Here is a 24,136-nt window from a genome sequence, read left to right as displayed (position 1 = left end):
ACAATGTTGAGCAATAAAAAAAAACATGAGATCAAAATAATTTAAACTTACGAAATACAATATAGAGATTCAAGTGAGTATTCTATTACATCAATGTTTTGTGACATTAAGCGAGAATCTTAGGATCAAAGTAATTTTCTTATAATAATCATCATGGTGATAAATATTGAAAGTGCACTAAAAACATTTATATTTATACAATTTACATTTTCATGAACGGACTATTACTATTTATGAACATTTTCAGTAAAAAATATGCATTAATATGAATTCATAAAACGTTATGAATATTCCAAATACAAATATCACAACATTTTCCTTAAAATAAAACTTAGTTCTCTTTACATGTACTTATTTATTATTATAATTACACATAAATCATTAAGTATGTATGTATGGATGCAATACATGTGAATAATTTACATTATAACTAAGTTCAGTGCCAAATTTATATATAATTTAGGGATATAATATTTATTAAAGAAATCATCAATGGTACTTATTTTAATCAATAAACAATTTTAATATGGCGTAAGTAATAAAATATGGCCACTGGGAGAGGTATTAAAAATCAGAACAAAAACTTATATACATAAAATCAGATCGACATTTTTATGAAATAGCTTAACAGTGTATAGTTGACGGCCAAGTTGCAATAAAAATATTGTTCATTAACTAAAAGCGTTTATAATGTTTCAATGTCATATATTTGCTCATGAATAACCTTAAAATACAAAATCACTTATAAACTAATTACCAAAATTAGATTAAAAAATGTGACCACAGAAAATAAAAATCTTACATCTGCTATCAACTTTGCTTAGAATTATGGAACTCATATTTTACAGTCTTTTTACATGTCTGTTTTAAAATCTGAGTATTTCAGAATAAATTAAAGCTTTTCTTTTTACAAAATATGTATTGTATAAATAAATTAGGTAAATGCAATCAAATCGTAAGTAACATTATCATATAGTCAGCATATGGAGGCCGGGTCGCCTTCCATAGTGCAAGCTATATTGTCTAATTTATGAGCTAAGTGCATTTTATTTTCTAACCCTAGCATAATTTGTTCTCTGTATTTACTGACATAGATGTACAATTCTTTGAGAGCTGAAAGTGTATCAAACTCATTCAGTTGTTCCACTGAAAGCTGTTGCATCGACGTGCTTAGCTCTTGGTCTGACACTTGGGGTAACTGGGATACAGCTTGATAAAATTGAATCACCATATCTCTGTATGTGGGGAGGTCTTTTGCAAAAAGTAGTTTATTGGACGGGGAGTCTTTGCAAAGCCGGTGTTCGGTTAATGAACATGCGTCCATAAATGTTTGAGCGATCACAGAAAGAGAGGAATCGACAGTTGCTGTTTTGTTTATATCAAATATGAAATCTGGATTTTTGATCAGATTTACCCAGAAACGCAACGGTAAGCTGTTTGACTTCCAAGCATGTACGACTTCCGGGTTGATAATACCATGTGCTCTTGCGGCATCATCAAACAGATCGAATAGCCATTTCACTGCTGGAGGTAATACTTCGTTTACCGTAAGTATTGTACCAAAGAAGTCATCAACAAATTTATGTACTGTTCCCTTTGTCGATAGTAGTCTAGTAAGAAATATTTCTGGAATAGCTTTGTGACTGTGCTCTGATGATTTGTTTATAATGTGTTGATACTCAATGGGTTTCACTAAATGATAAAAATGAACATTTTGATCTGTTATGTCGCTGTTGTAAACTCTTATATGAGAATTAGAGCAATATATGCCTGTACAATTTTTACATGGTATTTTATATGGGGTATTGAAGCTGTCATTCTGCCGCGGAATCAAAGACATGATAGCAGACTCTTTTACTCCGTAATGAGCCAAAGTATTTAATTTTCGCCAACCATTTAACGTTTTCGTCGTGACATCCTCGTCCTGAAGAGTAACGTGGCCACCTCTACCATGCCGCCATTCTAAATCAACTTCGTGGACGGAGGGCCGCATGGAAAATGGAGTGTTTTTAAATAGAGAATCTAATATTTTTGACTTTACTTGAGATATACTATCACAATCTAAAACTTTACATTGAATTTTATCATCAAAATCGTCTTGGATTACATGCAATGTTACCATTTGATAATCGATCTGCTCTTTCAAAAGTTTTTCTTCAGATAGTGAATACCGTGCTTCGTGCGTTATGGCATCCACAACCCCTTTTTCGATTTGATGTTTAATAGCTTTAAAAAGTAGGAATAAAGAGGAGCCTGCATAATCTTTTAGATAATAATACATGCATAAAGCCATCCAGTTTGTCAACATTTTCTCCACAACACTCTCTGTTCTTCGCAACATTAGTTGGGGATGTTTGTTACAGACTGATTTTTCAATTAATCGCAGAAGCAAAGATTTAAGGATATCAGTGGCATATTCCATTTTCCCCATCAAAATGATCATAAGAAGAGAAGCTACATTGACTTTGTCTCGTATGTTAAATGACTTTTGAGTCTCCAATGTGTCTATAAATGACAGAAGGAAACATTTATTATTCAGCAGTTGCTCGAATTGAATCATAGCGGCATCGTAGTTAGTTCGTGGAGTGTTTATGAACTGACGTTGCACGTTTAATATAGGGTGATCAGATACTCCAGGAAAAAATACTTTCATAACGTAATTGACATGATCAAGTGTTGGAATTCCAGAATGTTCCAAGTCAGCTGCCAAATCAGACATATCTGTTTGCAGTTCTGCAAAAGCCAATTTACATTCAAGCCTTACATTGCTTTCTAGGGTATCCATTTGAATTTGTATTCTCTTATATTCTCTTTCAGCTTTTGTGCTTCTTCTTCTGTACATAACCAGTACAATCATAAATATAAGGACTAAAAAGAAAGTTCCGGCGGCAATTCCAGCTATTGCTTCCGGTGGAAAATTATAATTACGTAATAATTCATAATGGAGATATCCAATGGGAAACCTTAAGTTTTTACCAACTTTTACAACAACTAATGGCAAGTTAATATCACTTATTTGTACTCCGTTTTCATCAGTGTTAGACGGTTGTATTTCGGGTGGTGTACATAGAAGCTGTTGCATAGTCAAACTTGTAACATTACATGGTTGTGTGCCTATTGTTACTACAACATCTGATTCATCACTAGCTCTTATTAAATTTTCACCTTCTATTACTAAAGGATCACCCTTATATGATTTTATGCGACTGGGGAATTGGTAAACATGTGGATCGTCAACAAAAACCATATAAGTTCTAGGCGGGTTAAAATATTTCTCCAAATCGTGCATAGTTTCCACATTATCCATTACAAATCCAACTTTCATTGCTATCTGTGGAGTGCTTGTTTGTGATTTAGTTGCCAGTAAAATTTCGTCATATTTTTTGTTAACTGCAGGACTGGGACATTCCATTTGATTAGAATTAAGAACCACACATGCGGTAAAATTAATTGGAGATATCTCATTTCCATAATATAATTTCATTAATGGTTTCTGAATTGTATGCAAATTTGTTCCATGAACTGTTATCATTCTACCACCAGATACAAAGCTTTTTAATGGTTTAATTTCCATGATTGTAGGGTCTGCTGTATAATTGAACAAATCACCATATAATGTCCTATTGGCATTATCAATAACAACTGTTAATGTGTGTATTACCCTTGGTGTATTTGCCTTTGGGGTGACACATATTAATCTGCTATTAGAAGTTTGCGTTTTATTAACAGCACATGGTAATTCATCTAAAAATGCCGAAACTGCTGATCCTATATTAAGATGTTGTCCTCCAATTGCTAATTGTGTCCCTCCTGACATAGGTCCAAGTCCAGGGTAAATCCCTTGTAGTTTTATATTTTTGTAACTAAACAAAACACTCGACTCTGTATAACCAGCATCATTTTGGACAATCACTGGTGCAACAACAGAGCCATTAGATGGGCCCGTGCGACAAGTAATACTGACAGATACTTCAAAGTCAACAATATCACATAATACATCTCCGATTCGAACTTTTCCAGTTACTTCTTCTACTCTTAAACCAAGGTTACTTCCTTCAATGGTAACAATTGTACCCCCTTCAATGGGTCCACTTAGTGGTTTTATCATATCTATTCTAGGCTTGGGACATTCTGTTACAGGATTTTCAAGGCAAGATTCACTGTAGGAACATGAGTTACCACACCATGTACACTGATAAATAGAATTTCTAGTTATGCATAGAGAACAATCAGCATGGTCTCTGTGAGAACCGAGGATTTCACATTTATACAAAGTAATATTTATTGTATCTATATAATGATTGTGGTTCCATACAACTTTTACACTGACATTATATTCACCAACATCTTCTTCATATGAGTAAGTAGTTTTGTCACAAACAATAAAGTGATTTGACTCAACTCGAGCAGGTAAAATCATGTTGGCAACTTCAATGCTTACTGAACATTGAAAACCTGTGTGACCAGGTTGTAAATGAGGTAAATTTTCTACTTCTAATTCCAGTTCTTTAGGCACATTATTGGGCAATAATATAGGTTTTTTATACTGCCTTATTCTTGGACAATGGCCTATACCATGATTTAGCAATTTTGTAGGGTTGTTTTCTCCACTTATGATTGTCCTTTGACACACAGAAGCATCATGAGTACACTTATTGTCATAAATGCACCAATTGCATGCCCATTCACTCATTATGCAGGTGTGGCAAGTAAGATGTTGGCCACAATCATAAAATGCAAAGTTCCGAGATACAAAATCCTTGTTGGTTTCTGAAGAGTGCACTGAAAGTGGGACATAAACATGATCTTGGCCTTGAGCAATTTTAGGCCTATGTTTGATATCAGGAGTTGGACAAGCAAGGCCATTAGATGTTACTGCAGCATCAATAGGAGGAGCATTACCAAAAACACATTTATATTTTGCTCCAAAGGGAAGCTCCGGTAGAGTTCTAATCACAAGTTGTACTGTTGTTATCTCATTAATAGAAATTCGCTCGGGTAATATTTGCTCAAAATCAATACACTGCTGACCAGTATATTGAGATAGCCATCTAGGAGCACTTTGTGTGCCTTTTTGACACATACTTTGGACAGTACATCTCTTTTCCAATGAACACCAGCCACAATGTGGATCATTTGACTCAAGGCATGATGAACAGTTCCCATGCTCTGCACACTTTTCAGTTGGTATTTGCACAATAGTATTTTTGGCTAACACATACAGGGTTTTTTGATATGGTGATAATGTTGAGTCTGGAAGTATCTTTTGCCCGGGCAAAATTATTTCACTTGAGTATTCTGAGGATTGCTCTGCATCAATAAGCACTTTTTTCAAAATTCCATCACTAGTACCAAGGAAAGCAACAGTATGTAACCCAGTTACTGACATAGTGATAGAGGAGATTAATGTGTCATTCCAATTAATTACTGACATTGTTTTAATAGGATAGAGGCCACTAATTTTAAGTCCAACTTCACAGAAATTAAGTATATTACCTGTGGAGCCGACACTGGGACATTTACCATCAGATATCATGCCAGATATGTATCCCATATTACGAGCCTTAGTGCTACCATTAAAACACATATGGACATTTTCATTAAACTTAACCTCTATTTCCTGTAAGGAAAACACACAGATAGCAGATTTATTAACAGGTTCATTACTAATGCCCTTAGAAGGACTAAATGTTGCAACAAGAATTGGATCACCAGTCTCAATACCTAATTGATTTGCTAACTTTACACCGGCATTGGCTATTTTAGCATCTTGAACTAAGTTATAATTGACAATTTCAATCTTATCATTTATGGTTAGCTCCTTAACATGACACTCTAATGTAACCTCAGTGTAACTGTTATAGTTGTCATCATTGACACAAGTGCGGGCTAAGCGTGACACATAACCAAGTTCTTCATTTCCAGCTAGATGAGAATGTTTTTGAATTATTAAAAAATAAGCATAATCACTTACATTAAAACCATACACATATTGCACTAGAAAATTATCTCTGTATTTAACATCTATTTGTACCAAACTCTGTTTCGAAAATGTGAATTGCGCCAATTCAAGAGACATGAGATCGCGACTGGATATTGCGGGGACATCGTGCCGGTATTCTCCATTATTTGTAAAAGTAGTACCTACATACAAGACATTTGAACGGTCCCAGGAGTTGTATCTCTCTGGACCTATGAATGCGTAAGTCGAAGCCTCAGCGTCATTAGCCGCGACACTCACAGGAACAAATTCCGGCTCCGCAGATATGTCACCCAGCTTATACTTGAGACAGGATCCTTGTGACACTGAACCGCACGCTATCACTATTCTGGACTCTTGATCTATGACCAATATTTTATTTACATTGTCGATCCAAGTCGTCTGAATGTCAGAGGACGGGCATCCACTGGCATGGCACATCGGATTATCTAGTTTAGGACCGGTCCGAATAACATGTATCGGTTTTAAATCTGGACTCAGCTGATGTAACCAGTTCACTGAACCTACGTACACTTGGCCACTAATTTTATCAACTACAAGATGATAAAACTTAAAAGTCTCATTGTGATGAATAGGGTATTGTGATATAAACTCGTATCCGTACACTATTGTGCACCGAAGCCAAAATGTTATGACTAATACTGTCAATGAAGTAGCCATGTTCACATTTTAAGCTGCCTTATTATTAATTTTTTTCACGTTTTCACAACTACAACTTTGATTTCATCACTTATTCAACCCATTTTAGATTTACAATAATAATGTAAAAGCATACATATCGATGCCGATGACATGGAATAAACAATATTTTGTTTTTTTTTTTCAATACGAACTTACTATAGCAACCGAAGATAACACTTATCGTTCTGCCTTTAAAGAATTATGTTGACGACGAAATATTGAAAATATTTTAAAACAGATTTTCATATATATGTGATACCTAAAAAAACGTTCGATTTCCTGCTTTGATTTTATTGATTAACGTTTTAAGTACTCTCATCTAATTGTTAAAACAGCAATGAGAAAGTTTATGGTTAAATTCAATTTTGAGGAATGGAGAATTTATTTTTATTCATAATCTTTGATAGTAGCACATTGGTTTTGGTTTGGTTTCCGACTTTGTTTGTCAATTTTGATTTTGTGTTTGCTGATTTCTGAATTCTTTTCGGCGTGGTTTGCCTGGCATGGTAATGCAATCTGACAATTGGCAAACATAGCTTATACATGGTAATAGTCGAAGCAACAGCAATGCAGTTTTGATTACCATTTACAAATCAAGTGTTGACTACATTTGCACTACTTTGTCACTACCAGTCACAGTCGCTCCATTATCGTGTTATGGAGGTGAAATCAAAGAAATCTATTTTATTTAAATTACCCACTACGTAAAAATTAGGATGTAGTTTTAAATATTGTCAGTCCTTTAGTATAAGATGGTTGTTATTTATTTCTACAAACTCGCAAATAACTTAAACGGAAAATATTCTCAAGTTACTTCAGACTTTGTGTTCGGTGTGTGCTTAAAATATCGTAATGTCTGACATTAACTTGTTAAGTAATTTACGGATATAAGAAGTAGAAACATATAACCAAAATGATGACTGCAATGGCCTCTGGGGGTTCCGGCGACCCTCATACACAAATGAACACTTACCGAAGTTATGTGACTATGTTGGCTGATTCCGGCGCTAAAGATGAAATAAAACTCAAAGCTGCCCAGGAACTTAGTGAAAATTTCGAGGTACGATTTTTATATTTATCTCAATGGTCATAAAAATTGTTATATAAGGCATTTGCCTTTAAAGTTATACATCGTGAGGTTAAACGGTATAAAAAATACTTATCGTTCCATCCAAGCCTCTGTGAGAGATGTTAGGGTCAGTCACAGAAGTGATAATTATAAAAGTGACTAGCTGAAATGTGTACTTAAAAAAAGACCAAAGATTTCTTATGGCATCAAGGGACATTTTTCATTTTGATTATCAAGTAGTAACTCTTAAATTTGTTCACTTGCATTTTCAGGTAATTTTAAACTCGCCACAATATCCACAATTTCTTGATCACTCCTTAAAAATCTTCCTGAAAATATTACAAGATGGGGATCCACATTTTATAGCTGAATATAACATTCAGCAAGTAAGGAAGTTAATACTGGAAATGATACATCGCCTACCAATGAATGAAACACTAAGGCCATATCTCAAGAGTATTTTAATTTTGATGTTGAAATTGATGGAAATTGAGAATGAAGAGAATGTTTTGGTTTGTTTGAAGATATTTATGGAATTGCATAAACATTACAGACCTCCATACAGTGCTGACGTTGATGTAAGTTGCAAAATTTTATACATTTTAACTTCACATGTGGTAAAAGTAATTTTTACTACTACAATTTTTTTATTGTATACTTAAGTACTTCTTGGTATGTTTTAGATACATAAATTTTTACAATGGGTAAAATGTATATATTCTGATTTACCAAACCACTTACCCAAAATATTTGAACCAAAACCAACAATCCGAGTTAAAGATCTGTCCGAAATTAGTATTGAACAACTTTTGCAAGAAACATACACCACAACACCTATACACACAGAAAAAAAATTAATGGATGGCAGTGTTGTTACAGTAAGTACAAACAATTATTACAAAGGGTTGATAATCTTTTTCTCAATATTATCTGTCTATGGAACTGCTGACTTTATTTGGAAATTTTAATTGCTTTACTCATTCAATTTTATAATTAAATTCAATAGAAATGATAAATTGTAAGAAATCTATGTAATAATTTTACCTTTATAATGCACACTGTTGAGCAAGTGGACAGTATGATGATGGAATGAAAGACTGGTTGTGGCGGATGATTGTAATGCAAAATGATTATGAAAGCAAATATGATTTGATATGGCTGTCGTCGGGCGGAATGTCGTGGCGCAACTGGTAGATGCAGAGAAGAAGGGTGCGTGGGGCGGTAAGGTTGTCCCCCGCACTGCTGCCCCGCCGTCGGTGCAGTAGTACCAAACACACACTTATGGTTGCTTAATGAAAGCAATTTTTTCAGTACAATCTCATACCTCGATCTGTTTTATCATTAAAAGTGATACAAGAGTTGCCTATCATAGTGGTCCTTATGTATCAACTATATAAACAAAATGTGCATCAAGAAGTTAGCAACTTTATTCCACTGATTATGGAAACTATTACATTGCAACCAGCTGCTAATCACAGGTATTTATAAGTTTAAAAGTAAATACAAATAGTTAAATAAATAATATAATCTGTACCAATCTTTTTTAATTTAAAGGCAATCTGCAGCATTCAATAAAGAAGTATTTGTGGACTTTATGGGTGCCCAGATAAAGACGTTAGCGTTTTTGGCATATATCATAAGAATTTATCAAGAGACAATTGCAAATCATGCTACTTTGATGGTTAAAGGAATTATTGGATTATTAACTTTATGTCCTCCAGAAGTAGCCCATTTAAGGAAGGAATTGGTGATAGCTACAAGACATGTTTTAGCTACAGACCTAAGATTGAGTAAGTAATAAGTGCCTATATTAGAACTTCATAAAAGCTGTGATTTTATTTCCATCAACATTTATTTTTACAGAATTTGTTCCATACATGGAGCGTTTGTTTGATGAGGATGTACTCTTGGGTCGTGGATGGACAGTGCATGAATCCTTGAGGCCACTGGCCTACTCCACACTAGCAGACTTAGTGCACCATGTGAGGCAACACCTGCCCTTGACAGATTTAGCTCTAGCCGCTCACCTGTTTGCTAAGAATGTTCATGATGAATCACTACCAACAAGGTACAATAAATAGTTTTACTTCTTACATAAATGTATAGAAGTTGATGAAATTTAAACTCCTCTTCCCCTATCAAGATTAGTTGCACTCTCTCACTGTACGCAACTGCTATTTCTTTAAGTAATTTATTATTTTTGACTGCTGCTTCTCTCATATAGGTTAGACATGCAACTTACAAATATAATAATTATGAAATAAACAATGTATTATTTGCAGTATTCAAACAATGTCTTGCAAGTTGCTGTTAAACATGGTGGACTGTGTGCGGCAGAGGTCGGAGGCCGAGGGCACTGGGACGCAGCCCCAGGGTCGCCAGCTGCTTATGCGCATCCTCGAGGTCTTTGTCCTTAAGTTCAAGACTATCTCAAAGTTGCAGCTACCAGCACTCATGGCTAAATGGTTAGCCACCTATTTTTTATGATTTATTGCAAAATATGAATATTCAGTGAATTTTCTTCTAACTAATATTATAAATGCTAAAGTTTAGATTCGATGGATGTTTGTTTGAAGGTATCACCAAAGCATCGGCATGGATATCCCTAAAATTTGTCATAGACGTAGAATATAGTCTGGAAGAACACATAGGCTATATATTAACTTTTTTTAAATTCCGCGACGACAGAGTCGCGGGCGACAGCTAGTACTAAATAAATTGAATTAAATTATTATTTTAGCAAACAAACAACAGTAGCGGCAAACGGTACAACGCCGAGCACACCGACGACTCCCGCGCCGGCTGCCTCTACATCAACGACTGTGGCGACGACTGAAGTGAAGCTAGACGAAGAAAAACCTTCGCCTGACTACTTTGATAGTATTAATAAACCAGAAGAGAAGTCCAAAATAGGATTTCCAAACTCGTATTTAAACAACCTAAATGTGGGAGACTACAGAACGCTAGTTAAGACACTAGTATGTGGCGCCAAAACTATAACATGGGGATGTGCGTCCTGCAAAGTATGTTTATTTTTTTAATAATATGCAACTTAATTTATTGACTTTAAACTAAAATAACCAAAGTTTTCAATAGGTATCCAATAATCTAGTCTAGTAAACTTTAATCTCAATTGGTGTGTTCTTGAATAGCAGGCAAATACAGGCGGCGAAGCGGCGACCACCAGCTCGCTGGGCGGGGCCGCTCCCACGAGCACGGGGCAAAAGCAGTTCAGCTCGCGAGAGACGCTGGTGTTCATCCGGCTGGTGCGATGGGGGCTGCAGTCGCTGGACATCTACACGTTGGCAGCTCCGCGTGCACCCGCCATGCCGCCCGCGCAGCCGCACGTGCGCTCCAAGGAAGAGAAGGAGGTGCTCGAGCACTTCAGTGGAGTCGTGAGTTTACTTAGCATATTATACGATATAAGCTTCATTATGTTTCGTTTCTCCAATAACCATATCTTTGGTTCAATACAATTTTATAATTGCATACGAAATTCATCAGTGCAATTTATCTTGTTAAATGTATTCATTGCTTCTCTTCCAGTTTTCTATGATGAATCCACAAACTTTCCAAGAAATTTTCACGGCAACTATATCTCACATGGTCGAGAGAATAAACAAGAACATGACATTACAAATAATAGCAAACACTTTTCTCTCGAACCCTGCGACTTCTCCAATATTCGCTACAGTCCTCGTCGAATACTTATTGAAGAGAATGGAAGAGATGGGTACGAATGTTGAGCGCTCAAACTTGTACCTGAGGCTGTTCAAGTTGGTTTTTGGTTCGGTTAGTTTATTTCCAACGGAGAACGAACAGATGCTTCGGCCACACTTACATAGCATCGTGAACAAGGCGATGGATTATGCAATGACAGCCAAGGAGCCGTACAACTACTTCTTGTTATTGCGAGCACTTTTCCGTTCAATAGGAGGCGGAAGCCACGACTTACTTTACCAAGAATTTTTACCGTTGCTGCCCAATCTATTGGAAGGGCTCAACCGATTACAAAGTGGCCTTCACAAGCAGCACATGAAGGATCTGTTTGTGGAGTTGTGTTTGACTGTACCTGTCAGATTAAGCAGTCTATTGCCTTATTTGCCAATGCTCATGGATCCTCTTGTGTCGGCACTCAATGGCTCCCATACTCTTATATCTCAGGGCTTACGAACACTCGAGCTCTGTGTCGACAATCTGCAGCCGGACTTCTTGTACGAACACATACAACCTGTAAGAGCAGACCTCATGCAAGCACTGTGGAGGACTTTACAGAATAATGAAGTTGCGAGGATTGCCTTCAGAGTTCTCGGTAAATTCGGAGGTGGCAACAGAAAAATGATGATCGAACCACAAAGACTAGAGTACCGAGAGACCGACGCCCCTCCGCCCGCGGTCCTTGCTTATTTCCAGGAACAACCTAAACCGATAGATTTTGAAGTTGATAAAATAATCGAGACTGCCTTCACCGCGCTCAAGTCTAGTACCACCGAACCCTACTACCGGCGGCAATGCTGGGAAGTCCTTCGTTGTTACTTGGCGGCCACTCTGAACTTGGAAGACGACAGAGCTACACTATACAAGCTATTGAATCATCCCAGTTTCGTGGATGGTAAAATACCGCCACAGAATGGTCCTTACTACAAATGTAGCAATTCAGTCGTGAGAAACACACATCGAACAGCTCTTACCGGAATGTTCGTAGCAGCGGCGATCAAAGAGTTACGACAACATGTGCTATCTACAATGGTGTCACTTGTGCGTCATTACACTCTGGTTGCGATCGCTCAGGAAGCCGGTCCATTCGCTGGCACCGGAGGACCGAAAGAAGGTCTCGATGCGTTAGTCTTGATAGACGCCATCGCTGTTGTAATGGGACACGAGGAAAAAGAACTATGTAAGCCGGGTCATCTAGCTTTGGTTCTTATAATAGAGACGGCAGCTACAGTGCTCGGCAGTAAAGAGCGGGCCTGTCGCCTGCCGCTTATGGAATACTTGGCAGAAAGGATGTCGTCCCTGTGCTATGAGCGAGCGTGGTACGCGAAGCTGGGCGGGTGTATCGCTGTCAAGTTCATGCTGGAGAAGATGGCTCCGGAATGGGTTTACAAGCACGTGTTCACGTTCTTAAAAGCTGTGTTGTTCGTTATGATGGATTTGACAGGAGAAGTGTCCTCAGGAGCTATAGATATGGCGACTATAAACTTGGAGCGTCTCGTGCGTGTTTGCGTGACCGGCCCTAGCGGACAGACGGAGCTCGAGCCCGAGGTGGCGGCCGCAAAGACACGAGCTCTGCACGATGTACTGCAGGAGTTAGTGCTACAAATTACAAGTCCACATTTGTTAGTGCGTCAACAGGTAATTTAAATTACCTAAAAAGATTACATTTAATTCAATTTAAAAAAAAAACTTAGTAAAATACTAAGGTCTAACATTTGTTACTTTTCATTACAGTCAATGAAATCATTGGAACTTACGGCTCAATTGCAAAATAAAACTGTGACGGAAGTTATGGATCCTCATAGGGAAGCGATAGCTGATATAATTCCGCCCAAGAAACATTTATTACGACATCAGCCTGCAAACGCACAGATGGGTCTAATGGACGGCACCACATTCTGCACAACATTGAATCCTAGATTGTTCACAATAGGTATGTTTTTTACTATTTATATTGTGCTAAAATACAGGTTACTATTTGCAGATTATGCAGAAAATTCAATCCTAATAATTTATTTTCATAGATCTTAATATAAACGAGCATAAGGTGTTCTTCCGCGAACTAATATCATTGTGCGATGGTGAGGACGCAATGCTAGGCAAGCTGCCGTGCTACAAGGGCGTGAACCTCGTGCCTCTCAGGATATCAGCATTGCGGGCGCTCGCTTCCTGCCACTACATACAGGAGAAGCCCTGCCGAGAAAAGATATTCCAAGTCTTGTACAAATCGCTTGAAAAGAACGATCCGGAATTGCAGCAGGTAAGGTCCACCACCACGAGTCAGGATTATTCGTTTAGTTTAAGTCTTAGTATTTGTCATTTAGTTTATTTTTTAATTGTTGTATTTAAAATGTTTACATTTTTTCCCTAGGCTGGATTTGAATGTATGCAAAAGTTCCTATCTGGCTTCCAAATTGACATGGAGATGGTGCATCCCGTCATGAGACCGTTGCTACTGACGCTGGGAGATCATCGCAACTTAAGCGTCAATGGAGCTAAAAGACTCTCATATCTCACGCAACTATTCCCCTCCACATTCAGTGAGAAACTCTGCGAGCAACTTTTGCAATTGCTCAAGAAATTATTAGATTATTCTATCCAGACAAATAGAGGTACGAAATTATGTTCTTTTTATTCTACTGATAATTTAAAATTTACTTTATTTAATCTACAATTTATGTTAAAGTTTGGATGGATGGATGTTTGTTATTATGTAACTCCAGAACATCTGATTGGATTGAAAACAGGTGACAGATTATACTCTAAAATTATACATCTTTGAATTAGCGCCTGAGAATACTAGCAGTTCGGATTTACAAAATAACTGTCTTTATACTTATATTGTAATAAAAAAAAAAACATTTTTTTCAACTCTTAATTTCTATTTGAACAAAACATTAATAATAGCAATGTGTTTCTTATTCATGTCTTGCGGCAGCTGACATTCATGGTAAGGATAAACAATTTATTTATATAAATTTAAATAAGTAATATTTTTCAAGCATCTTTTTTATTGCTCTGTTCAAGTTGGCTGGTAAAGTTGCTTTTTTGCGTGTTATTAGGAAAATTCTTATGATAAAATATTTACAGGAGGCAACTTTTTACAAAGTGTATCAAAGAACATGGATAATGAGCAAAAGATAATAATCCTGGTTGGTATATTCCATCAAATCCCCGCCGCCTCGCCGCGCTTCATCGATGTACTTTGTCGTCTCATACTACATACGGAAAAGTCTTTGTCGGTTGAAGCTGGCTCTCCTTTCAGAGAACCTTTGGTCAAATTTCTTTTAAGGTAAGTAGGGCTCGAGTCTAGCCTAAAATTAAAATTTTATGACATTTTGTAGAATTCAGTATTTTATGTAAAAAAAACCATAGGTATTTATCGGCTATTTTAACAATTTAATTGTTCATAATAATATTTTTTAAATTGACAGTTAATAGTTGATATATAAATTATAAATTAACTTATATAAAATGACAGACACGAAGTTTTTTGACATAGTATAGATGTTCAATTTACTTTTTTATTATTACAATGTAATTAAATCTTATCACTTTTTTTGTAGGTATCCAAAGGAAACACTAGATCTGTTGATGAATGACATTAACATAAAAGACCAGCAATGGAGTAGATTCGTAATATACCTGATGAAACACCCGGATGCGGGTCCGGCGATCCGCGAAGCTCTGCAGACGTCGAAGAAGCCGCGGTTGCAGCAGCTGCTGGCGGTCAACAGCGGCGCCGCAACCGCGGCCTTCTCGCAGACAGAACGCAACGAAATGCAGTTCCAAGCCATCAGAATTATATCTATTCTTATCAAATACGATGATCAATGGATGTCAGGACAACACGAGATTATGGAATTACTTAAACGCATCTGGTGCAGTGACAGCTATCATGTAAGAATTTACTTCATGCATAGAACTTTTTTTTCGACTTTATTTTTAGCTTTATATAAATGTTGTTTATTCCTAGGAAATGCACAAGAAAGTCGAAAATGTGGACTGTACACATTGGAAAGAGCCAAAATTGATAGTGAAAATTTTGCTACACTATTTCTGCCATCACCCGTCTAACATTGATCTGCTGTTCCAACTGCTGCGAGCATTGTGTGACCGGTTTATACCAGACTTCCAGGTTTGTATACTTTTATTTTAATATAACATTTATGTGGGTTGATAAAAATATTTTTAAACAAGCCATCATATTCATATTAAGTAATGAGTTGTCTTTTTAACTTTCTAGTTTCTTCGTGATTTCCTCGAACATACAGTGGCACAGAATTACACAGTAGAATGGAAGCGGTCTGCCTTCTTCCGCTTCGTGGAGCATTTCTCCGGCGACGCCATGTCGCAGGATCTGAAGGCTAAAGTTCTTCAAATGATACTAATACCTTGTTTCGCCGTTAGTTTTGAGAAGGGACAGAAAATTGTTGGCGGCCCGCCCGCGCCATATCAGGACAATGCGGATAACGTCGTATCTGTTTTTATTAACAATGTGAGTATAAAGATTTTAATTATGTAAGGAGTGTTCATTTCTATTGGTCAAATCTCTTTTATTGGTGACTGAAAAATGAATTAATGTCATCTTTTGCTTCGACTTTAGCTTAGTTTTATTAAAGTGGTATAACAAAACCTCCTGTATCTTAAATACTTGACCTATTTTGACAAGTGAGGAGTCCCAACTGATTACTTTTTATCATGTTTTTATGTGTGTTTGTGTGTCTGTTAGGTGATCGATCCGGAGAATCCTTTCGCTTGTTCGGACGGTGTGCGCATATCGCTGCTGCAGTTCGCGTGCTTGCTGCTGGAGCAGGCGTCGGCGCACATACACGATGCCAACAATAAGAAGCAGGGCAATAAGCTACGCCGTCTCATGACCTTCGCCTGGCCCTGTCTCCTCGGCAAGAACTATGTAGATCCTGCTACAAGGTTTGTGCAACATTCCTGCAACATGTTCAAAGGTGGATTTTCACTGTAGAAACATGTTTTTATAAGCAGAAAATATGTTTAACAGTTTTACTGTAATAATTTACTGGCGGGTTTTTTAATTATATTTTATGTTTCAATGAACAGGTATCACGGTCACTTATTGCTGAGTCATATCATCGCTAAATTTGCGATCCACAAGCGGATTGTCTTGCAAGGTAAGTTGTAAGAAATTAAGTACTCATCTAAAAATATTATCCTAGAACTAGGCAATCTATGATGTACATATAAGGCGAGGAAGTTAATTGGCCTAAAATACCTTAAAAGTCTGGTTAAAGTAATAACAAATATTGACAAGAAAAAGTTATTTCTGGTATCCTGTGTCCTTTAGCGGACGAGTGCTCCTTAGAAATCAATAGTAATTAGTGTTTTTGTTTTGTTAAGTGTTCCACAGTTTGCTGAAGGCGCATGCGCTGGAGGCGCGCGTGGTGGTGCGCCAGGCGCTGGAGATCCTCACGCCCGCGATGCCGCAGCGCATGGAAGACGGCAACACTATGCTCACACACTGGACCAAGAAGATCATCGTTGAAGACGGACACTCCACGCAACAACTTTACCATATATTGCAACTCGTTGTTAGACACTATAAGGTAAAATGTTACGCTTTCTCGATTTTTATATTGATTGAAATTGAATTGTAGATCGCGCTGCCTTCGTAATGTCATCAATAGACATAGATTATTAAAATTTTCACAGTTTCACTTTTAAATGTACAGAAAATTATTATAAAGAGTTCAACTTTTGTGTAATGATTGTTAGGTGTACTACCCGGTGCGGCACGCGCTGGTGGCACACATGGTGTCGGCGATGCAACGGTTGGGCTTTTCCACGACGGCCACGGCGGAGCAGCGCCGACTGGCCGTCGACCTCGCCGAGGTTGCTCTCAAGTGGGAGCTGCAGCGCATTCGCGACCATGCACACGACGACACGCTCGTCGTAAGTACCAACTGCAGACACACATTGCTCTTCAACGTGTAATACTTGCTTGTAAGTTTAAAAAATATTTGAAGTCTTAGTATCATCAGTGATATTCGTGTCATAGGTGGCGACATCTCCTAGCGGTGCTGTAAAGCGGATGTCAGTGGACGAGAGCGGCGGAGAGGCGCGCAAGGCTCTCAACACAGGCTGGGCCAGCCCGCAGGCCAGCACGTCTCGTCTCGAGCCCGACGCTGCTAAGCCGCTAGACCGAGCTCAGGTTGACATTGTTGTCAATTTGCTACTGCGACTAGCCTGCCAGGTATGCAATGCACTTTAAATATTTTTTTCCTCTAACCTTTTTTGATATGAAATATGGAGTAAAGTAGTTTGTTATTAATGTTACCGATAATTTTACATATTGTTCTGATTGTAGGTGAACGAGGGTCCAGTGGTGAGCAGTGGGCTGGTAATGGGCGCAGCAGGCGCGACGGTGGGCGGCTCCCCTGGCGAACAGTTGTCGCGCCGATGCGTGCTTCTGCTTAAGACCGCTCTCAAGCCCGACGTCTGGCCGCACCTCTGTGAACCTAAACTCTCCTGGCTTGATAAGGTACGGAACAAAAATTATTTTTATCAGTATTTCGAGTAATTTTCTTTATTATCTTGCTGAAATTTAAAATAAACATTCTTAATCATTGCCAGGTGTTCGCAACAGCGGAAACGAACGTAGCGTCGTGTGCGAACGCGTGCACCGCGCTTGAATTGCTGACGTTCTTGCTGGGTGTGCTGCGGCGTGAGCAGTGCTTGGCGGCGCTGAAGCCGCTGCAGCGCGGGCTGGCCGCCTGCGTCGCTTCCACCAACCCCAAGGTGGTGCGTCTGATGCACAACCTTCTCGCCAAGCTCACCGCGCTGTTCCCAACCGAGCCGTCAGGCGCAGCGCAGGCTTCCAAGGTAAGTAAGTCGCCGTTAGGTAAACATTTTATCTTTGATATACGCAACGACGTCACATGGTCTTTTCTTCACACAATACGGTAGCGCAATATTGAGATTTAATCGATATTTTAAAACTTATTAATGTCAAGCTGTACTGCATGTTTTATCTGCCCTTTTTTGACAAATATTGAATAACAAAAAGTTTAAATTAAAAAAGAACTCTATTTTTGACAGTTTGAAGAACTAGAGAGTTTGTACGCGTGTGTGAGCAAGTACGCGTTTGAGGGTCTCGCAACATACGAGAAGTCAGCAGCGGGCGGGGGAGCAGGCGCGCTGCTGGGCCCTCTGATGATGTTGAAGGCATGCTGCGCATCTAGCCCCGGCTATGTGGATCGTCTGCTGCTGCCGCTTATGCGCGTGCTGCAGCGAATGCTGCGAGACCACGTCGCACCTAATCCTGATGCCGCCACATCTGACCTTCTCGTAAATATCGTTCTGGTTTTTAATTACAATAAACGAATGGATAACTGTGTGATCGTTGATACTTTACGATTTTTCTATACTTCAGATATTGGCGCTGGACCTTCTCAAAGCTCGCGTCTCAGTAATGCCTGGGGAAACAAGAAAAACATTTATCGGCACTGTTCTTGTTGGACTTATTGAAAAGACTACGGATGCTAAGGTAATATTTGTGGCTACTTTTTTATTTCAATATTTGTTTCTAATACTTTAAGTTATAATACTGGTATGTATGATCTAGGTGATGAGAGCCATCATCCGCATGGTGGAGGACTGGGTGAAGTGGCGCGGCGTGGGCGTGTCAGGCGCCGCGCCCTCGCTTCGGGAGAAGTCAATCCTGCTCGTCAAGCTGATGCAGTACGTCGAGAAGCGGTTCCCCGATGATCTCGAGCTTAATGCACATTTTCTGGATCTTATTAATTATGTTTATAGGTATACCAATCTATTTAAGATATGTACTCGTATTTTTCCACTCTTATTGGAGGTCCATTATTCGTTAATTTTAAAAAGGAAGAATTATTTCCTGAGGAAGTTAAATCTATAATAAATCATCTTGCTTAGAAAACTAATTTATACATATTCTTTCAGAGATGAACATTTAAAGATGACGGAACTATCAATGAAGTTGGAACCGGCGTTCCTGGCGGGCCTGCGCTGTCCGCAGCCCCATATCAGAGCCAAGTTCTTCGAAGTGTTCGACCAGAGCGTGCGCCGGCGCGTCTTTGACCGCCTCCTCTACATCGTCTGCACGCAGAACTGGGAACACATCGGACAACACTACTGGATCAAGCAGTGCCTTGAATTACTTCTTGTTACCTGTGTTTCTAGTGAGTATTTGCCGTTCATAGTGTTAGAATTAATTAAATATCGATTAAGAACAGCTAGAACTAAAAAGCATAAACTTTAGAAGTTTTACTTTATAAAACATAAGCTTAATTTATTTTACTTTTGCAATTTATCTTATTTAAAAATAAATAATTTTCTTTCAATAAATGTATGTTTTTGTAGGTACTCAAATTCGGCTTTCCAACTCCAAGTATTTAGTTCCCAGCATATCCGCTGTTATAAATCTAGCGGATAGTGAAGACAGAAAGTCTTTTGTTGTGTTCAACTCAGTAAAGGAAGAGTCCGCAGAAGGCTTCAGTGAAACCATAGAAACTGACAAAGAGGATGTTCTCGATATGGACTTAGACTCTAATTCAAACCAGAAAGATGATTTGACGAAGAATGTGCCAAACAGGTAACAGAGTTAAAATTGCTCCATTTAAATTGCAAACACTTATTAATAAGGCTTGTTCCTATCTAATCTTTTTGTCTCTTTTAGTTGTTGTTTCCATTTGAATTCTTGTAAGCATTTAATTGCATAATAAATCATTTATGGCCAATCTTACCATAATTTATTATTAATCGAAAACTAGTTATATAATTTTATAGTGTAACTGCCGAACTTTAAGATTTTTGATAGTTATTTAGTGTCGTTTAGTAGTTTTTGTCATACTGATTAACTCCCTTAGTGACCACTTAATGATTTTGAGTGGGGCATTAAATTAGTTGTATCATAACTCAATGTTAATTAATAGACAAAAGGCACTGAACCGTATGGTGGCGACGCAGTCGGAGTTCTTAGAGATGGCAGGTCGCGTGCGCACCGAGCAGCTGGTGGCGGCCACCGCACAGCTATGCCACATGGACGACGCACTGGCACACCATATCTGGCTCAGACTCATGCCTAAGATATGGAGTGCTCTTGATGAACGACAGCTGGAGGTAAGACTATTTGCATTTCAATTTATTTTCAAGATAATTTGCTACATCAGAATAATAGTCATCTTGCTGACAATATACCGAGTGCTTGAAAAATTATAGCTTTGTCTTCTTCTTACCAACATAATTTGGTCAAGAATTCAATCTTTACGAAATATAAAATTACTCTCATTAACTACTTCTTGGAAATAGGAATAGCATTTTAATATAATTTTAATAAAACAAATATTGATATTTTTCAGACTATAATGGCTGAAGTGATACCATTCTTGATATCTGGAGTGCACGTGATACAGCGGGACCAGCCCCTCAGTGCATTGAATACATTCGTAGAGGCTTTAGCGAGGTGCAATCCTCCTATAACCATGAAACCGTATGCATATGTTGTCTTTTATTACAAATAGAAATCATTTGAGCATTCATAAACTCCCAACATATTTTTATCGGTTTTATTGGTATTTTTATTATAAATTGTGTTATAATTTTCAGACCAATGATGAAATATCTTGGCAAAACGCACAATCTATGGCATCGTATGACATTGAATCTAGAACAGATGGCAATAGACCAAGCGGCAGGTCGTGCGCAACGCGACCAATTCGAAATATATGATCACGAGACTGAAAATATTACATCAACGGTGAGCATGTTTTATATTTTGGTACAGGCCTTTCGACAGGGTAATTGCAATTTAAATGATTTAATAATTAACGTGTAATAATTTATTTACAGGAAATTCTGGACTCATTAGGCGAGATGTACGAGCTATTACAAGAGGAAGACATGTGGTCGGGCCTGTGGCAGAAACACGCCAAGTATAGAGAGACAACCGTTGCTATAGCATACGAACAGCAAGGATTCTTTGAACAGGCGCAGGCTGCTTACGACGTTGCGATGGCTAAATTAAAACAAGAGTACTTAGCCAATCAGTCTTCATACAGCATGCACAAAGAATGCAGCCTCTGGACCCAGCACTGGATTAAATGCGCTAAGGAACTAAACCAATGGGACTCCCTGCTCGAGCTAGGCGTAACGAGAGGCGCTCGAGATCCATTCCTTATTCTAGAAAGTTCCTGGAGGAATCCCAACTGGCCGACAATGAAGGAAGCACTCGCTGAAGTGGAATATGGATGTCCAAAAGAATTAGGTAACATTATAGATTTAATTCTATGTATTTTCCCAGTTTTTTTTTTATTTTCTATAGACATTTAAATATTTTAGTTGTTTTTGTGTGATATGTGTGTAAAGTATTAGTATAAAAATATGCAGCGTGGCTGGTGAACCTGTACCGCGGTTACCTGTGCATCTGCTCGGGTGGCGAGCAGCAGCTGGGCGGCGTAGAGCGGCACGCGGAGGCGGCGGCGACGCAGTGCCTTCGCGAGTGGCGCCGTCTGCCGCGCCTCGTCTCCCACGCTCACCTGCCCCTGCTCCGCGCCGCACAGCAGCTCATGGAGCTCAGCGAGGCCGCACAGATACACACCGTCAGTACAATAATCAAGGATTCGAACTGATGGAATAATGTCAACTAGACAACTGCATACACAGATAACTCTTGAATAAAGTCACTACTTCTCTTCGGTGTATATTATTTACAATCTTTAGATGACCATATCATTATATCTTGTGTTGGAGTGAGGTTTTCAAGCACAGCTTGTGTGTGATCTTGGAAGACGGCGAAATCCGACTCGAAGGACAACTTTCTTGTCTAAACAATATCACAACAAACAAAATTAAAACAAAAATTATCGTAAGTTTATATTTTTGTCGTATTGTCAGGGTCTGCTGCACAGTCGGCCGACATCACTGCACGACATGAAGGCGATCGTGAAGACGTGGCGCAACCGGCTGCCGGTGGTGGCGGACCCGCTGTCGCACTGGGGCGCCATCTTCACCTGGCGCCAGCACCACTACCAGTTCATAGCCTCTCACTACGACTCGCAGACAGACCATGCCTCCAATCACAGCATGCTCGGCGTACATGCCAGCGCTCAGGTTAGCAAACAAAAGCTTTCAACCTTTTTACCTTTCATGTGTTTTGGAGTAGATTTACGATTAATTCGTAATAATAAAAGATCTTTTGTACGTACTAGTTTTCATAGCAATTCATATGTAAAAATTTTAAATGAAATTTTTTAATCGTGTTTTTATTTTCAGGCAATTATACACTTTGCAAAAATAGCAAGGAAGCATAACCTATCGGGCGTATGCCTCGACTCCTTACACCGTATCTACACGATACCCAGTGTCCCGATAGTGGACTGCTTCCAGAAGATACGACAGCAAGTGAAGTGTCACATTCAGATGTCATGGACAGAAGGAAGAGATGAACTGACCGAAGGATTGGAGATGATTGAATCTACCAACTTTAAATATTTCACGAAAGAGATGACGGCGGAATTCTATGCGTTCAAAGGTCTACTTTTGGCGCAGCTAGGACGTTCGGAAGATGCGAACAAAGCGTTCGCGGCGGCGGTACAGCTGCACGATACGCTGGTGAAGGCCTGGGCCTTGTGGGGAGATTACTTGGAGCAGATATTCATAAGAGACCCGCGACAGATATCTGTGGGAGTGTCGGCTATGACGTGCTTCTTGCACGCCTGTCGCCATCAAAATGAATCTAAATCACGGAAGTACTGCGCCAAGGTAATAATTATTTCATCTAATGTAATTTTAGTTTTCAATAAGCAATGAATTGCAATTAGGGGTTGATTTAATATTGATGTCAGGTGCTATGGATGTTGAGCTTCGACGATGAGAAGAACAGCTTGGCGGAGGCGCTGGACAAGTACTCTGTAGGCGTGCCGCCGGTGCAGTGGCTGCCCTGGATCCCGCAGCTGCTCGCCTGCATCGTGCAGTACGACGGCAACGTCATACTCAACCTGCTCAGTCATGTCAGTAGACCACCAACTGTACTATATACGACAAGGGATCGATGGATGTTTAAGTATCTCCAACAGCTGTGTTGGAGATACTTAAACATCCACCAAACAGATCTCGCTGAAATTTGCCGTAGATATGGAACATAGTCTAAAAGAACACATAGGCTACTAATTGATTTTATTTACGGAATCGTGGGCAATAGTTAGTTTGTAATAAAACTAAGCCAATTTTAGACGTAAATTGAAATAAAAAAGAACACTTTATAAAGTTTGTTTGAACCAATGTATTAAAATGTTGATTGGTTCAGAGATGATTATGAAGTAAAGCGATTAAATAAGTATATTTGTGATGGTGCAGGTGGGTCGGCTGTACCCACAAGCGGTGTACTTCCCTATCCGTACGCTGTATCTCACACTCAAGATAGAGCAGCGCGAGCGTCACAAGAGCGCTGAGAACATCGCCTCGCATCTACCACACCAGCCCGCCGCCGCTACCAGTACTGCTGTAAGTTACCATATGCATTTAAAACAATAGCTAATTATTTGTTTATTTATTTATTTATTTATTTTTGTATTGAAAAAATTAACACGACACGAAAATCCATTTTTAGGGATCCGTACCTCATAGGAAAAAACGGAACCCTTATAGGATCGCTTTGTTGTCCGTCC

At 38.7% G+C, this 24,136-nt stretch overlaps 2 protein-coding genes across 2 annotated transcripts in view; one reads left to right on the top strand and one right to left on the bottom strand.

Annotated features, from left to right (window-relative positions):
* Positions 1 to 479: 479 nt before the first annotated feature.
* Positions 480 to 6,783, bottom strand: PlexB (plexin B). The gene has a single exon (XM_013325846.1). The coding sequence runs from the start codon at positions 6,659 to 6,661 to the stop codon at positions 977 to 979; it is 5,685 nt and encodes a 1,894-aa protein (XP_013181300.1). The 5' UTR covers positions 6,662 to 6,783; the 3' UTR covers positions 480 to 976.
* Positions 6,784 to 7,105: 322 nt separating this feature from the next.
* Nipped-A (Transcription-associated protein Nipped-A) overlaps positions 7,106 to 24,136 on the top strand; it is a 26,725-nt gene continuing 9,694 nt past the window's right edge. The window contains exons 1-39 of the mRNA XM_013325737.1: positions 7,106 to 7,742; positions 8,024 to 8,329; positions 8,435 to 8,629; positions 9,063 to 9,229; positions 9,306 to 9,541; positions 9,615 to 9,819; positions 10,034 to 10,216; positions 10,492 to 10,774; positions 10,904 to 11,146; positions 11,298 to 13,106; positions 13,203 to 13,401; positions 13,493 to 13,728; positions 13,840 to 14,080; positions 14,407 to 14,418; positions 14,559 to 14,760; positions 15,035 to 15,368; positions 15,445 to 15,606; positions 15,715 to 15,966; positions 16,201 to 16,400; positions 16,545 to 16,615; positions 16,842 to 17,047; positions 17,217 to 17,393; positions 17,500 to 17,694; positions 17,809 to 17,982; positions 18,075 to 18,323; positions 18,540 to 18,788; positions 18,874 to 18,987; positions 19,066 to 19,256; positions 19,413 to 19,651; positions 19,833 to 20,064; positions 20,405 to 20,591; positions 20,831 to 20,961; positions 21,078 to 21,228; positions 21,321 to 21,735; positions 21,858 to 22,069; positions 22,365 to 22,580; positions 22,743 to 23,231; positions 23,315 to 23,479; positions 23,826 to 23,972. Of these exons, the coding sequence (XP_013181191.1) occupies positions 7,596 to 7,742; positions 8,024 to 8,329; positions 8,435 to 8,629; positions 9,063 to 9,229; positions 9,306 to 9,541; positions 9,615 to 9,819; positions 10,034 to 10,216; positions 10,492 to 10,774; positions 10,904 to 11,146; positions 11,298 to 13,106; positions 13,203 to 13,401; positions 13,493 to 13,728; positions 13,840 to 14,080; positions 14,407 to 14,418; positions 14,559 to 14,760; positions 15,035 to 15,368; positions 15,445 to 15,606; positions 15,715 to 15,966; positions 16,201 to 16,400; positions 16,545 to 16,615; positions 16,842 to 17,047; positions 17,217 to 17,393; positions 17,500 to 17,694; positions 17,809 to 17,982; positions 18,075 to 18,323; positions 18,540 to 18,788; positions 18,874 to 18,987; positions 19,066 to 19,256; positions 19,413 to 19,651; positions 19,833 to 20,064; positions 20,405 to 20,591; positions 20,831 to 20,961; positions 21,078 to 21,228; positions 21,321 to 21,735; positions 21,858 to 22,069; positions 22,365 to 22,580; positions 22,743 to 23,231; positions 23,315 to 23,479; positions 23,826 to 23,972 (9,822 nt within the window). The 5' untranslated portion in view covers positions 7,106 to 7,595. The remainder of the gene's footprint in view (positions 7,743 to 8,023; positions 8,330 to 8,434; positions 8,630 to 9,062; positions 9,230 to 9,305; positions 9,542 to 9,614; positions 9,820 to 10,033; positions 10,217 to 10,491; positions 10,775 to 10,903; positions 11,147 to 11,297; positions 13,107 to 13,202; positions 13,402 to 13,492; positions 13,729 to 13,839; positions 14,081 to 14,406; positions 14,419 to 14,558; positions 14,761 to 15,034; positions 15,369 to 15,444; positions 15,607 to 15,714; positions 15,967 to 16,200; positions 16,401 to 16,544; positions 16,616 to 16,841; positions 17,048 to 17,216; positions 17,394 to 17,499; positions 17,695 to 17,808; positions 17,983 to 18,074; positions 18,324 to 18,539; positions 18,789 to 18,873; positions 18,988 to 19,065; positions 19,257 to 19,412; positions 19,652 to 19,832; positions 20,065 to 20,404; positions 20,592 to 20,830; positions 20,962 to 21,077; positions 21,229 to 21,320; positions 21,736 to 21,857; positions 22,070 to 22,364; positions 22,581 to 22,742; positions 23,232 to 23,314; positions 23,480 to 23,825; positions 23,973 to 24,136) is intronic.

Source organism: Papilio xuthus, unplaced genomic scaffold (assembly GCF_000836235.2).
Source record: "Papilio xuthus unplaced genomic scaffold, Pxut_1.1 DF824655.1, whole genome shotgun sequence".
In the NCBI taxonomy this organism is placed as follows: domain Eukaryota; kingdom Metazoa; phylum Arthropoda; class Insecta; order Lepidoptera; family Papilionidae; genus Papilio; species Papilio xuthus.
Note: the sequence above shows the minus strand (reverse complement) of the source record. Positions and strands in the feature narration are given on the sequence as shown.

Coding starts and splice junctions, on each gene's coding strand:
- PlexB (XM_013325846.1), bottom strand. CDS start 6,661: ATGGCTACTTCATTGACAGTATTAGTCATAACATTTTGGCTTCGGTGC.